At 44.0% G+C, this 15,763-nt stretch overlaps 1 protein-coding gene across 1 annotated transcript in view; it reads right to left on the bottom strand.

Annotated features, from left to right (window-relative positions):
• The window catches only part of WRN (WRN RecQ like helicase), a 46,492-nt gene that overhangs the window by 13,504 nt on the left and 17,225 nt on the right, over positions 1 to 15,763 (bottom strand). The window contains 12 exon segments of the mRNA XM_074588588.1: positions 3,684 to 3,825; positions 5,178 to 5,270; positions 5,610 to 5,711; positions 7,022 to 7,203; positions 7,796 to 7,973; positions 8,763 to 8,950; positions 9,692 to 9,798; positions 10,960 to 11,042; positions 11,583 to 11,651; positions 13,416 to 13,524; positions 13,884 to 13,951; positions 14,981 to 15,056. Of these exon segments, the coding sequence (XP_074444689.1) occupies positions 3,684 to 3,825; positions 5,178 to 5,270; positions 5,610 to 5,711; positions 7,022 to 7,203; positions 7,796 to 7,973; positions 8,763 to 8,950; positions 9,692 to 9,798; positions 10,960 to 11,042; positions 11,583 to 11,651; positions 13,416 to 13,524; positions 13,884 to 13,951; positions 14,981 to 15,056 (1,397 nt within the window).

Below are 15,763 nucleotides of genomic sequence, written 5' to 3'. Positions count from 1 at the left end.
TATTGAAAGAATTGGTCAGGCTTCTCCAGTCCTTACGGAAGAAAGTTTCCAATATAACCAGTAAACCAACAACATGAGGTGCGAGGAGCATGTCCTCGAGAGCTTTTCTCCAGAGAAGAACTTCTCAGAAGAGTCACACCAAAGCATTTGATTCAGGTTTCCAAAATACCTATCACAATAACCACACCTAGAGCAGCTCAATGCGAGCTAAACCGTGCCTATTGCCTCACTCGTGTCACCCAAGAGACCAGTTTTACCTCTAATCTAACCCACTCCTGCGCTTCCTGCCAAGTCTGTCACAAGATCGTGACTTTCTTTTGCAGTAAGACCCCAGACAAACCTACCCTTGGGTCACAGAACCGTTAAAACATTCCCCTTCATATACGGGGGAGGTTACAGGAACACCCTAGCCATCCCCAGCTGCAAAGTTAGTCATCTAACACAGTTTGCATTCAACCAGTTCAGGTCAATCTCACACTGAATGAGTTCAAACAGAAGCAGTTACTTGTCCTAGTTTTAATTATAAAGAGCCTACAGAAGTAAAAATAAATTGACAAGCCCTGTTAAATCCTAGGACAGGGGTACAAAGCCAGAAGCAAGCTCGCTGCAGACATCTGCTCTACTCCTCCTCTGGCCTGCATTGCAGAGTGGTTTTTGGTTGGTTGGGTTTTATTTTGTTTTAAGGAGTTACTGATTTACTTATCTCTTACCAGAGCAGGTTCAGACTCTGAAAAAGCTGATTAGCTTCTGTCTGATGGGTTATCACCTCCCCCCGAACCGAGGGCCCAAACACGGAAGGAGCTTTAGTCCCTTACCATCCAAGAAGAGAAACTCTTGGTGTGAACCTGGAGAGCCGAGAACTTTTCAGAAACAGCCAAGTAACAGGGGGTCAAGCATTAGTAGGTAAGAGTGCCTCAGACAGAACGGCGTTTCAATCTATTGCTAGCACATGAAATCAACCAGAAGGCAGGCTTCGGTCCCTGTTAACTTTAGATTTGCTGAATGCCCCCTCCATTGGTGAAGATACATGGTCAAAAAAGTATTTTTTGGTTTCATATGTACGTGCATGTATATACAGCAATCGTATATTGTATATATACACACACATCTGCAATGCTGGTTAGATAAGGACATCCCATGGGAGGTGGTGATGGAAAAAAGCAGGAGGTGTGACTAAAAATTATCATCCTGGACAAGATAAGACAGCGGGGCGGAGGCTCACCTCTCGCCATTTATAGAGCTGGTTGTTAACACAGGTTTTCCAGATGCCTGTTAGTACTTCTACTGGAATCCCTTCACGCTAGGCACCCTGCAAACACAGAACATCTACCCCAAAGAACGCAATTTTCCTCATAAAGGAAAACAGAACAGGCTGATGTAAAGGAAAAGGGGAAATCAACTGAAAGAAATCCAGGACAAGCAGCAGCCAGCACACAGCAGCCTGCGGAGCTCCGTACTATCGCCAGGGATCACAGTAAGGAGCAATTTGGAGAGTTTCAGATGGTCAAGGAGCTGGTATCTTGCACGCACGGCAAGACGAGCAGCAGGGAGGAGGGCGTGTTTCAGACCTTTGGCAGCAGGGGATAGAAGCTGGAGCAGCCAGCCATGACAGGAGGGACCCAGCGTGCTGCCAGGTGGCACCAGGGCACGGAGTCCTGATGGCGAACACAAGCGAGTCACCAATTCAGCAGGCAAAGAAAGCGCCAAGTCCCCCATCCTCTCTTCGAGAAAGCCCTCATTCAACTTCTAACACGCGTTTCTTTGAAGTATTACTGCATTCCTGAACTTTTGGTTATGCCGGTTACATTAATTACTCCAACGGATGCACATTTTCAGAGCATAGTTTTAACTTGGAGAACAAATTCAACTACAGAAATAACTACAAAAGGAACAAGATGCAAAACAGAAGACTTTGCGTCCACGTTTGGGCTAAGCGTCATCAATTCAGCTTGGCATAGGACTGACCAACAGAAGCAACGATTGCAATTTTGGCCTCCTACAAATTATTAGATGCTAGAGGTACTACTAAAAGCCGCTCACAACCAGCCACTGAGACTACTAACAACAATAAAATAATCGCTGAAAACAGCCACAAATTCCCCTGTTTGCTGATAGGAGACCTTAAGAGTTGCATGTTCTTCGTTTAGCAGGATTAGTACTATATTTGTGTTAATGCAGCTCTCATTCGAAGTTCCCCCGAGGGCCTTGTTCGCTTTCATGGTCTGACTCAGCTTTCAAATAGGAAGTGAGACAAGGTCTCCCTTACGGCCCACCCAAAGCCTCTTCGAAGCCACGTGGACTTCACAAAAAGATACCGCTAACTTAAAGAGCACGGATTCTCCATAAACCATACACAAGCTGTTAAAGCAACATACCTGTCAGCCTCAGACAGACATAGCATGTAAACTTAACGGTGATATTTCATACATTCTTTCATACATTTCTATACATTGATGCAACAAAGAAACACTTATTTTTCTTAAAAAGTTATGTCAGCCCGGAAGAGGGTATTCCTGTAGGCAGTAAAGGGTTATTCTGCACTTGCAGTGCAAATTTGGCATCATCTTCACTTCTAGTAGCGTCTAATAAATTAACAACCAAGACTACATCAAAATCTGCTAACAGCATATTTCACCCCAGACGCACTTGTGCGACAGTTATGGATTAACTGTCTTTAACAGAAAAGAACACAATTCACGCTGTTTTATCAAGTAGTACAGGTGATTTCCTCCTCCCCCATCCCCCCCTCCCCCAAGTTGTAAGCATGAAAAGTCCTATTGTTCTTACTCTATTTTATTTCTGGTGAATTTCTTGCCTAGTATTTAAAAAAAGACATCGTAAGTAAAGGTATGGAGAAATCATTTATATTCATTTTAGTGTCCTACTTCCCATCTCACTACTCCGAGTCAACCCGCAGTACAAAGCTAGAACAGAAGCCATCGTTTTCTTTATTCACCGATTACCTGAGTTTACTGAGATTACTCACTGATTACCACGACATACTGTGTTTATTCTTCCTTCTGAAAAGGCTACTCTTTTCAGGATAATGGAAACGATGCATCTTTATGGGGGGAAAACACCCAACCAACCACTTAAATGTCTCTACAAAACCATCAAACTCACCATAAAGAAAACAAAAGCTCGAGCCTTACAGGAAGGGCTTTAGAACCTCTACCAACACTTGGGCTGGCATTTTAACAGACTATCGTCAAGAACCAGCTCAAAACAACACCCAAAATACAGGTTCTCTCTACACGAGGCAAATGACAGGTACTATTTCTAAGCTGAACTCTTGGGCCACAGAGGGCTGAACGCTGCACTATTAAGAAAAAGCAGAACTAAGACAGCAAGAGCCTGGGGGCAGGAACCATTCCTTTGCTGTACATGCACAAAATTAAGTACAACACGATTAGGAGGTCCGCTATTTTTATGGCTGTTGCCTTTCAAGGCAACAATCTAGTTTGCTGCGCACAAAGGGCTGCTAAGCAGCTTCAGAAAGTCGAGGCTACCTCTCTCCACAGATATCCAGCTCTCCAAGAAAGAGGTACTAGATATATACGCGCGTACACACACATTTATACATATATATATATCAAGGTATTATTTGTTATATCAATAGAGCATGACACTGTAACAGTCCTTCCACTCTCAGAACACATCCAAGGATTTTTACTATCACTTACAGACCCTCGGAGAAACAGAATGGGAATTCTAGTTCCAAACTTCTCCTCCAGGGCACTCACTGCAGACAGCAGCTGATTCGCTTGCTTCCCGAAGTCCTGCAAACCACCTTCCGAGTCACTGGAGACCGCAAAACTAGAGGCTCTGAAACACACAGAGACAAGCAAGTTTAACCACCCGTACCAGATCAAGTCCCCTCCACTTCTTTCAAATATCGTCTACCAAGGTGTAGCTAAATAAAATACACACTTCAAGTTGCATTAATATAAGCGATTAAACACCTTTAAGCTTAGAGAACTAGGACTGAAAACATGAGACCACGCAGAAGTCAAACCCACTTGTCGTTAAGACAGCTGCCCAACCCAGCACTAAGCAGTTCTTCATGGTACTTGCTGTGCCAGAGCAACATTCTCTCGGCAATCTTCTGAATTTAGCATTTGAATATTTGGACTTTTGAGGCATACAAGACATTTGTTTAATTGCATCTAATAGCAAAGAGCTTTTTGCTTTTTTTTTTTAAAAAGTAAGATAAAGGGAAAACACAGGAGGAAAGAGCAACCCCATTGAGGATATTGTAGGGTTTGCTAATACGTTATTACTGACTAGAAGAACCCATCAGAAAGTTATTGTCACAAATCCCTCGCGGAGAAAGAGGACGATGATCTATTTTAAGTGATTTCAGATCCGCAACACAAACTCACTACGGCGCTCAGCACAGCAACTCGACTTCAAAGACTGAAATCGCAACCTTTTAAATTCTCTTCGTGGTTAGTTTTAGTAGGGCCCAAGCAGAGATTTCTTAATCCTTGAGAACGCAGGAAATTTAGCTGAGCCGATACCATTTTTTCCAGGAAGCCACACAGTGCAACATCTTGTCTCCGATCAAGAAGCGTCACGCTACCAGCGAGAACAAGTGATCCTTTATTATAACTTCAGGGCACGAGTGTTCCGCACAACGCAGGAGAGGCTGAGGAAGGTGTTTCTGCTCATACCTGTGTGACTACCGGTGTGACTACCGAGCCGCTGGCTTCCCTTCGGCACACCTATGAGATTTTTCGCGATGCTAGAAAGAACGAGTGTCAGCACACGCTGTAACAGGAGAAGAGCTCCCTGAACACTCGGGCAATTTAACCTTAGACACATGCTATCGCATTCCACTTGCGAGCTTTTTTTCCCTTTGGGGTTAATTACCTAACAGGACTTAAACAGACAAACAAAAGCAAATTTCACCATCTAAAAGCATCGCTCTAAAGCCTTTCAGGAACTGTGACTGTACTTTGTTTACAGGCTTTCCCCACAGCCTTAGAACTTCTAAGCTGCCTCATGGCTTGCTCAGCCATGGAGAAGATCAGAGACAGCTCTTCAAAGCTAAACTTCAGGCTGAACATCTGCAAAATCAGGTGCATAAAGAGGCCTATTCTTTTAGATGATTTGCCTCGTAAGTCAGCCCGAAACAACGTGACCTCTTTTATCAGCCTTCAGGGAAGAAAGCTTACCTGGACCTGCAATTATCACAGCATTCTTCCGTGCCCATGATGCCGGAGGAAACCTTTCGGAGTTGTTTGTCTTCGAAATGAGACAGGATGATTCTACCCAAGGGAATGTAGAGAATTAAACAAAAAGACCAAGAATTTACGCATTAGATTTGTTGCAGAAAACAGAGCTGAAATCAGCATCATTAATTAATTCACTGGGGAGTCAATTATTTGGCCTTGATTCCTCTAAAGACAAAGTTGGGGTTCTTTAAAAGCAAATAAGGAAACACTTGATGTACAAGTATGCTGAAGGCAGTATTTTTTGATACTGGTTTTTAATATAAAACACGTTTGCAGAACACATTCTGAGTATAGAGATGCCTCCTGGTCACAACGGCTCTTAACAAAGCTGACCAAAACGACACAAAGCATTAAACAGACCCCAGTACTCACTTCCTCCTGCAGGTATTTGACACAAGGTACTTCTCTATTTTAGCCAACATCTTCAGTTTGTACAACCGGAACGTTTCGTTGCGTATCTCATTTAGGAGGTGTCTGTCAGTCAAAAAAGAAAAGTGAAAAGCCTGAAATACCCATCGCTACTCCCCTGTCCCACATCAAGAGTGAAGTGTGCCAGACAACTCGATCACATTCACCAGAAACAGCTAGGAAAAAAAATAATCCTACTAAACCCAGACCCGAACTGCTTGCCTGTTTCTCCGTGATCTTGATCCTTATAGCACGGGGTGTACTCAGAAGGCCACCTTATTCATATTCTAAATATGATGATCATTCTAAACAATGCAGAAGGAGACACAGAGAGCTTCCTCCAACCCCTCCCCCCGCCCGGGCTACTAAGCTTCAGAAATCCAGGCCAAAAGGCACAGAGGAGGGAGGTGAGGGCAGAGGGCATTGAGAGAAAGCCATTTCTCTCACTCTCCAGTTTTCCAAACTCTCGCAAGTCCTCATCAACACCATTGCCAGGTTATAAATAATGCTGGGACGTCATCACTCTTCTCTCAAGAAACTCAGAGGTGGCACATTAGGACGTATCCACCTGTAGCCTAATTTAATATCCTTTATAGTAATCACTGGAAGCACCCAACAGAGAAAATAGCATGGGAGTACGGAACACTCGCTCTCTGCCCGTGCTCTGAGCTGCTGCATGAGCCAAACCCGAGAGACCGTCTGCACCACAGCATCAAAAACACACCAACACTGCAGGTGTCGGGCACCACATTAGCACAGCTACACCGTTCTAAGCTCAGAGGTTGAGCTAAGCAAGTTTCTGCCTGCCTGGAAAAAAAAAAATAAAGGCAAGGAAGTCTATGGTGTCAGCAGACTGCCAGAGTCTGTGAAACAAGTTCGACTGACTGAGTTCAGGCATTTCTGTGGCCCTGAACCAGCTACGGACAAAGTTAACAGGAGACCTCTACAACAAGGACTCACCCACACAGGAAAAAAAGCCCAAACAACTCTTTCTCCATTTAGACTATCTAGACAGTGGAAAGAAAAGAACAATTCCACAGCATCAGCAATCTTAAGGGGTGATAATGTGTATAAAAGCAGGTCAAGGTGATTTACAAGGCAAATGGCAAGGTTTTATCACCGCCTGCCTTGCAAAGCATCTTCAGAAAGCCGAACCGGAACAAGGACCGACTCGTTAACATTAGTCAACCTTGTGGATTATCTTCTAGGAGAAGTAGAGCATACTTAGTACGGTACGTATGCAGGGAAGGACTTGGAACTACCCCAAAAACATCAATCACGTTTTCAGCCATACCCACCCTCCCACCCTGTTCCTTTTTCTTTTGCTATATTTTGGCTCTCCCTGTCAAAGCAGTTGTCTTCGGTCATTTATTTACCTGTTAAAAGCCAAGTCCGTTGCGGTCCACAAGACGTGACAGGAAGCAGGAAGCCCATCGCGACCAGCTCGCCCAATTTCTTGATAATAGGATTCCATTTCCTTAGGGGCACCGTAATGAATAACCATCCGGATATCTGCTTTATTGATGCCCATCCCAAATGCCACCGTAGCCACAACACACTACAAAACAGAAGCCACATGCCAAACGTTTTGAAACGGTCATCAAGAACCTGCCTGGATTAATGCTCACACGCTTTGGCGACAATTTTTTGCTACAGACTCCAAATCCAGCCTAAATTACAATGGCCTCAAGCTCACAGTTGACATCCACATTTCTGTTAAGTCTGATTTTGGTCAGAGCACGAGCACAGGATTATAAGGGTGAGAGCGATGACACGTTGTGGCAAACGCTAGAGTGTCTTCAAGCGGTTATTCTCAAACAAAAGGCACAAAACCTACAGCGAAGGGGAACACAAGCAGTCTCAGGATAACTCTTTGCCTGCTTAGCTGCAGGAGGAAGAAAGCAGCTCGCAGAATTTGTGATACTGTTCCAGCTACCGCTATTTTCCTCAAGTGCTACGCATCTTTTTAGACACTTAAAAGAATTTCAAATATAAGCCAGGGATCTTATTACTGTTAGCATGGACTGGCCATTTCTTTGCCCGGAATTGGAGACAGACACAGGGAAACACACGCTGATATTCAAATCCTTTCTTCTACCAGAAACCCTACAATAATAAATAGGACCAAGCAGACCTGGTTTCCTACGTACCTGAATTTCATCCCTCATGAACCGGTGATGGGTCTCTCTCCTTTGTTTGATTCCCATACCAGCATGGTATGCACCGCAGGCCACACCAAGTTTCATCAGTTCGGACACAACCTGTTCAGTGGCCTTTCTTGAAGGGCAGTAGATGATAGTGGGGCCTTCAAACTCATACGCAGAACTGCTGTAAATAACAGCAAGATGTAAAGACACAGAACAGAAGCCACCCTTCTGCAAAAAGCCTGACTGAACCTAGCTGAAAAGGCAACGTAGTTTTTTTTGTCCAGCAGTTCACCTTCTTGAGGATTTAGCAATTGAAGTGTATTTTAACTGGTCCACTCATACACAGGTTGTCTGTCCTTTGGGAAAAAATGAGCTTGGAAGTTATTTGATGTTCTTAAGTTTATTTTGCAAAACACAGAAGACTTTGGTCTCTGTAGAAGCAGCAGGATAAGGCTTCCCAGTTTCCTTAGAGTCACCAGGAAATACGCTTTCACAGCTGTCACTTTTGAAAGGTCTACATTTACGTAACAAGGTACAACTGAGCAGTAAGAAATTCATTTATATTGCTGTGGAGGCACACATTGTAGCTTGCAAGGAGAGAGCCAGAACGGGTACGCCACCCGGCCTGCTAACAGAGAAAGCCTGCTGTTCACCTGCTGAAATTTGCTTTATTAAAAAAAAATCCTTGAGATTTATCAAGAGAGATCCTTAAGTTAGCAACATGCAAACAGCAAGAGTCCATCGCTCCTTGCTTCAAAAGCCTTTTGAATTGGGAGAGGGGAGTGGGCACGACAACACAGGACACGATACATATTACTAGCATGTTATCAGAGCCAAGCTACCCAGAAAGCCCAGGCTCCTCCTCACCAAATCAGTTTAAGACTGCTACCAGTTTTTAGCAGACACTCCCAAAACTCCAGAACACTGAAGTGTATCTGAGGGATCAAAGAAAACAGGCTTAAAGCCTCACCTTCCTTTCCTAGTAAGGAACTGCTTCAAATCCCTAAGCGTATTTCCACTTTGTCGTCCAACTTCTAAGTACAGGTTAGGTCTGTCAAAACTAGTGCACGTGACCTGGGGATTCTTCAGGTGCAGACAATTCACGATGTCTTCTCTAATCGATGGACTTGCAGTGGCAGTTAAAGCAACAATGGGAACCTGCGGTGAGAAGTAGAAGAAAGTCTTGAGAACTCAATTAGTTGTTTGGGTTTTTTTGTTTTTTTTTTTTTAACCAAAAAACAAAAGTCAAAACTGAAATAGCGTGAAAACAGGCGCTTTGTTTGTGATCACCGGATCAGCTCAATTATTTGAAAAATATACTTAATATTTAGCTTTTTAAAGCTTTGGTCTACACTGTTCTGAAGATTAGACAGGGACAGAACACTGTTGAAATATATGGCTTGATCTGAATACGTGCTTTTTTTAGTTTTGTCTTCACTAATTTTCTAATGTGGTTGGCTAAATTTAGGGAAGAAGGACAAAACTTCCAAGAGCAGCATGTAAAGTTCCAGCTTAAGTTTTTGAGCTTATGCAGCAAGTATTCGAGGAGCGTCCAGAAATCACAGTCGCTTATTCTTGCAAGCCACTCAGCTAGCCAGTTTAAAAAAATGAATCCCTCGATATTAAACCAGAAGCTTAGGAACATCTTCTACAGCGTGAGTATCCAAAGCAGCAATTTAATTCTCAGAAGTTTCTGGTAGTCCAGGTTCAGAATATCCTTCATTTAAGCGTTTGGGAAAAAACCCACAAAGATCAGTCACCGACAGGGACCACATAAACTCCAAAACAACACGGCAAACGCAACCGAAGAGCAACGTCAAGAGACTGATATTTCAAACCATCATATGAAACGTAGTACCCTTCCTCTTACATTGGACATCAAACACATCAGAACCTCACCGATGGCAGAGCCTTCTTTAAGGAGCCTAAACTTCTGAAGGAATTTCTGAAGTCATGGCCCCACTCGGAAATGCAATGCGCTTCATCAACAGCGATGAGGGTAATACCTGGTGGGCACAAAACCACAGCGTGAACACATCAAGACGACAAACCAACACAGGAGATGACAAAATACATACACCCCATCCTGCTCAATGTCAAGCTCTCCTGAAGAGGCAGCAACAGTCCACTTAAATTTTTGTTTCTAGACGTCTTCCGTTGTACCAACTCCCCAGGCCCATTTTTATCACGGCCTCTTTTGTGAAAAGGCTTAATAACTTTTACAGCCTCCCCCTCCTCCCCCCATCTCTTCTTCCTTCTCCAAGCTCCAGATCTTCAGCATCCTTCACAACGGGTCAAAAGCTTGAGCTACCTCTGACAGGGCCTTTTCCCACTCCCTCCTTCCCAGACTTTCTTAATAATAAGTCACAAGTGCTGATTACAGATGTCATTAGTTTTATTTTCTGGATTGTGAAACAAAGCCTGAGTATCTCAGGTCTGCGCTGAAGAGGTAAGTGCAAGGCAGGCCAGAAAGATATAACAAGACAGGGGTTAAAGATGCCCCTAGAAGATAACCTTACATCTTCTGAATTAGAAAGAAACAAAAAAACAACCCTTGAGTACAGATATCCCGTTGTAATCCACATATTCAAAGCGTCCTAGAGTCAGGGAGCCCAAGCATACAGTTTCTTGGGACTCCAGAAATTCAGATGTCTCGTCTTCTCCCTTAGACAGTCCTCCCTGCCTACAGCACTAGAAACTCAGTTCCTTCGTAAAAAAAAATAACTAAGTTTTGGAGTTTATGTGCCTTCAATTTACCCTACTAAAAAATGCATCAGCTGTATCACATTGGATGAAAAGAGAATTTTTAAAGCGCTCTATAGTGTTTCAAAACGCAATTTCATTGTTGCATTCTACGAAAGATCAGAGTACTTAAAAAGCTAAATATTAAGGGATATACATTTCCTGTGATTTGGAGATCAGCGTTTTAACACCTCTGTTCCCAGTAACTTGTCTAACCTTCCCATGCCGAGACCACGCTAAGACACTACTCATGTATGATCTTTTTTTCATCAATGACAGGATCTTCTGACACCATTTATTGGCAGTCACTACACTAGCCTCTGAGCTCACTCTTGGTAAGAAACTGGTGAAAAGCGTTCAAGCATTAAAAAAAGTTTCAACGTAATTACGAATTTAAGCTGCCCGCCAACTCATCTCCAACTTACCAATAGTTTGGTCGAGATCCTGAAGTAACTGTAAGTTCCCTGAACAGAACTCTGGAGTCATGTATATGACTCTGTACTGACCGCTGAAACAACAAAAAAAAATTACACTGTCGCAGAAGGAAAAACCCCAGACGACTCAACCAAAGGGAACAAAACCGCAATTGTCTAGAAGATATAAATGAGAAGTACAGGCTTCTGGACAGGCAAAAAGAGAAAAGAAGTGAAGGCCGCAGAAAGCATTCCAGATCCGTAGGAAAGCAAGGTAGTACACAGCGTCAGAGGAAAAGGAAGACAGCGGAGAGATTTACTAGCCTTTAGAACCAGAAGGGACTGTTGTCATGACCTGGTTACAGCTGCAGGTCTAAGACCTGCGTAAAATCCCGTACAAATCGCAACATAAAGCGAACAAGCCCCTTTCTCCCCAGCCAGAAGGCCCAAGAGGGTGGCTATAGCCTCCCACCACACACCCAGCCTGGGTGACCGCAAGAGATATCAGTGAGTGCCAGCTTCCAGACCTGGGCCAGAAACCAGAGTTCCAGCCATGTCCTATCAGGGAGGCATCCCACCTCTCAAATACAACTCCCTCAGAACCCGCAGTCCCAGAAAGCTTGGCTAAGACTTACGCTTTGATGCATTCTGTGATGTTTTTTGACTGAGCCGAACCAAGCAAACAAGCCGGAATCTCCGACATCCTGCAGAAATAAAGAGCACGGTCACAAAAAGCACAGTGCTCTCAAGGCTCTCTGCCTTCCCTTTCAGCCTATGCCGGCACTTCACAAAGGAAGTTCAAGCTGCGGGGTCAGAGAAGACTTTCTTTCAAGGATCTTTGTTGGGGGGGAAGAAAACCTTTTGAAAAAGCAAGAGCAGGAGAGTGGCTATTCCTCCCACCCGAATTGCTTTTCCACTTCCCCTCCAGCTGTCCCCCACAACACACACACACTTGATCAGCGCAATAAGGAATTAGAGAAATAAAGACCATGTTCTTTGCACAAGAGCAAAGTTTACTAATAAAACACCCAAAGTAAAAAAAACACAGTAGTTGTTTTCTTTAGCTATTATCTCATGCAATTCATCAAATTTGGATACAGGCCTTACCGACATGCAATTTTTCCCCCCCCCCCACCTTTCAATCTTTTGCAAGCTACTGGTGCCGCACCCGCTAATTGTCAATCAGGTGGCTGCTTTTTAATGACAGATTCAATAGTTACCCTTACCAGCTCAGCCACTTCATATCTGACCTCTTTCAGGACCCCGCAACCCCTGTCCTCTTAACTCAAGTTCTCTCTTAACTTGGTTATTTATCACGTTTTATTACAGCCCTTTGCTTCCCTTGCTTCTCCCCACTCGTCCCTCCGTGTTTCCGTCCTCGGCAGACCTGCACCCAGACCAACAGTCAGCTTACTGAATTGCATGAGGTTGTAGAAATTCAGCCTCCTCGGCCTTCAAAACGAATGACCCGCTGAGAAGGTAGTGAATAAACCCTTTCCAGTCAGAAAAACAGTACGGAAGCCAAAGAAGCAGCTGAATACATGGAGACACCCCGCTGATTAATACTCAGTCGAGGAGCTGGCTGTAGAGCCAGCTTAGGCTGCCCAGCCATTCATCTGCGCACAGTCGTGATGCGCAGCAGAAAATACCGCACCTAATTGATGTTCCTCACTTCAAAAAAACCCCACAAGTCTTCATATGCCCTCTTTCACAAAAGACCTGTTCTTTCCAAGTTGGAAAAGGCAGGAATGAAACCAGACAACTCAGCACGATACCCACAGCTTAAATGGAAAAAGAGTGTCAGGAGTGAATAGCTGTCGTAACGGAAAGCAAGTACACGTAGAGAAAGGATTATCAGGTATTAAAATCAAAGGGATTTATCTTGACCACACCTGTAACTGCTCATGTAAGAGCAATTTTATGTCACCCACCAGTTCCCCCATCAGACCTTTTAAGAAGTGAAAAGGCCAGGTGTCAGGAGACCTACCACACCACCCGTCTTTGCCATCTTTGCCCTAAATCTGTGCCATAACTTTGATCTGAGCAGCCTAGAGCTTTCAGCTGCGTGTTGTTCACATGTTACTTCTCAGGCCCGAAGGAAGCTCTACCAAGTTTTGACACAGTTCTCCGTCTCAAATAGCCTGTGAAGCTCCTGCAGCAGTTCGGTCCATGCGAAAAGGGCCTGTGAATCCAGAAATGCTTAAAAAGGATCCACCTTCAGGAGCCACCCACCAGCACAGGTCCTTCGTTAGTTCAGCCTACAGTTGACATAATTGGCAAATCCAGCCACCTTAGACTATTTACACCGTTTGCATGTGTTCCCTGAGAAATGTATGCGTTGTAGCTGACGCGCAGACCGCTTGCTGTATAAAGCTGCAACCTTAAACGCCAACAAATGCCACAAGCAGAACCCGTGGGTTTCCACAGGAAATACAGCAGCAGCAGCTTGTTACTACCGTGTTACTTACGTCAGCTGCAGCACCTGGTCCTCCATCAAGGAGATAAGAGGACAGATGACAATTCCTGTAAATCCAGTGTAAACAGGAGGAAACTGGTAGCACAAGCTTTTTCCATAGCCTTAAAGAAAAAAGGCAGAAGTGAAACATCATGTTTTCTATGCAGCTATAACATACAGCTGGAATTCCAACGCCTTGTTCAACTCTAAAAAAAAAAGTGGCATTTGTTCCGCTAGCAGAGGAACAAAAGCGGGAGATAAATATGGTCAGCATCCATTCGATACCCCTCTCTACAGCAAGGTCGGTGACAAAGGCTAGGACGGAAAGAGAAGGAGCCAGCGTAGCTGGCTCCAACTTACACAGTCTCAATCAGAGCACCCAGCTCATATGAGCCACATGGACAGTCTCCAAGTTTGAGTCCCACTCTCCCCAAAAAGGAAAAGATTTTTCGCCGTGTCTTCGGATGTAAAGGTAACTTACCAGTTGCCATGACAACAAGATTATCTCTTCTGTCTTCGAGAACAGAATGGATCACTTTCCACTGGACCCTTTAAATTAAGCAAAGGGGAACGTTTTATTTTTGCCACCACACATAACGCTTAAGTTCTGCCAAACTGCACGTTCAGTTGAGTTTCAGGTTAAAGAAACCCTTCCGACTGCCTTATAGATTATTCTCTTCGCATGCTGCGACCGCTCAAACGCTCCAACTACTGCAGGTAGTCCCACCAGGGTTACAGCGGGGATTTCTAACAGCGCTCAGGCGAGAAACAATTTGATACAGACATTCAGAGAAGATCACGAAACAAACCCCGTCTCCCATACGTTAATAACCGATCCACAAACACTGAAAAAAACACGGTTATCTTCAACGCAAGAGATTGCGGGACAGGACCTTGCATTTTGCCAATCAATTGTCATCCTTCTTTGGTCTTGCAAGTGGACATAACTGCAGTCAATTAAAAAAAAAACATCCCCCTGCCCCTGTTTCCAAAAGCGTACCAAATGTTTTGAGTAAAACGGCTTCCCCCCGCAAGTGTTGCCTTTAAGCTTGCACAGAAAGCATTCCACCGCCAGTCATCCAGGATGATTTCATCCCATTCCCATGGAATTTAAGAACTGCAATAGCAACACTCGAGTATATAAGCGCCTACTGCACTGAGACTACGCCACGCTGGGTAGCCAGAAGCCTGCCTCTCCTTAGAGCCACATAAAGGAGAACCAGATTAAGGAAGTTTATCGTACAGAGAACAATATCTGTGCGGTTTTTCACTTGCTGTTTAACACACCTGAACTACACCTGATACAAAAAAGCTGCGATCACAGGAGATATGCCATCAGAAGAGTCAAGAAACTCATCCTCTACTGTGAGAGTAGAGCACTGCAGTTCCCACTCCTTAAGATTTATTTTGACATCTTGTTGTGGCAAGACCGCTTTTCTTTTCCTGGGGATTTTTGCACAGGTCCTAGTCTGTTAGAGGTTTTCTGACTAAGTACTAATAAAAAGAAAGTCATCCAAGTTGAAAAAAGTGAAAGAAAACAAACCCTAGAGCGTACATTTTAACAAAATGTATACTTACGGTTTGAAAGAAGAATGCCCAAAATGCGTCTTCAGACATGCGATGTGGCTTTCGCTAGGTAGTGGCAGCAGTGGATCTTTAGTGGGAGAGAGGAAAAAAAAAAAAGAGTTCGTCGTGATTAAGTTTTAAAAAGGCAAAGCACTGTCTCAACAAACAACAGTCTGCTCATGGTTAGTGACGCCCAGGGCCTAAGCTTTAGGCAACTCCAGTGAAAGAGAGAGAGACATCAAACTCAAGATATTTATGGGCTAGAATAAAGGACTTAAAAAGCTCCTCAGAGACCCTGCATGAGGGGGAGAACATATGGCTTGATTAATGAGATAATAAAGCAATAGCTATTGTAACGCTTAGCTGCATTTTCGGAACGTGTTCAGAACCAACGATGTTTTACTAGGCATACCTTTATTAAAGGCCCTACTGAAGTTACACTAATCAATACGTGAGCGGCTAACAAAGTCATGGTCTTGCCGTGAACACCAAAGAAACTTATTCGAGATCTCCGTTGAAATTTATAATTAAGATTCAGCAGTAGAAAGTATGATATTTCCATCTAGTTTTTGTCTGTTGGGCAAGCACACATTCCCCATTAATAGCCTGCCTGGCTATTGTTTAGAGATGAGCTGAACAAAGAAACAATTAACTCATCCCTCCCCATCTAGCAGCCCACGTTCTGCTCGGAGGAAGCGAGCGCCTCTTCTCCCGGCTGATGCTGTTACTTTCAGCGACGAGGTCCGCAGTTTAACTTACACAACACGGGAAGGAAGGTTTCACATGGCCCAAAGA

This window comes from Larus michahellis, chromosome 5, assembly GCF_964199755.1.
Source record: "Larus michahellis chromosome 5, bLarMic1.1, whole genome shotgun sequence".
Lineage (NCBI taxonomy): Eukaryota > Metazoa > Chordata > Aves > Charadriiformes > Laridae > Larus > Larus michahellis.
The sequence above is the reverse complement of the archived record's forward strand: the minus strand, read 5'-3'. Positions and strand labels throughout refer to the sequence as shown.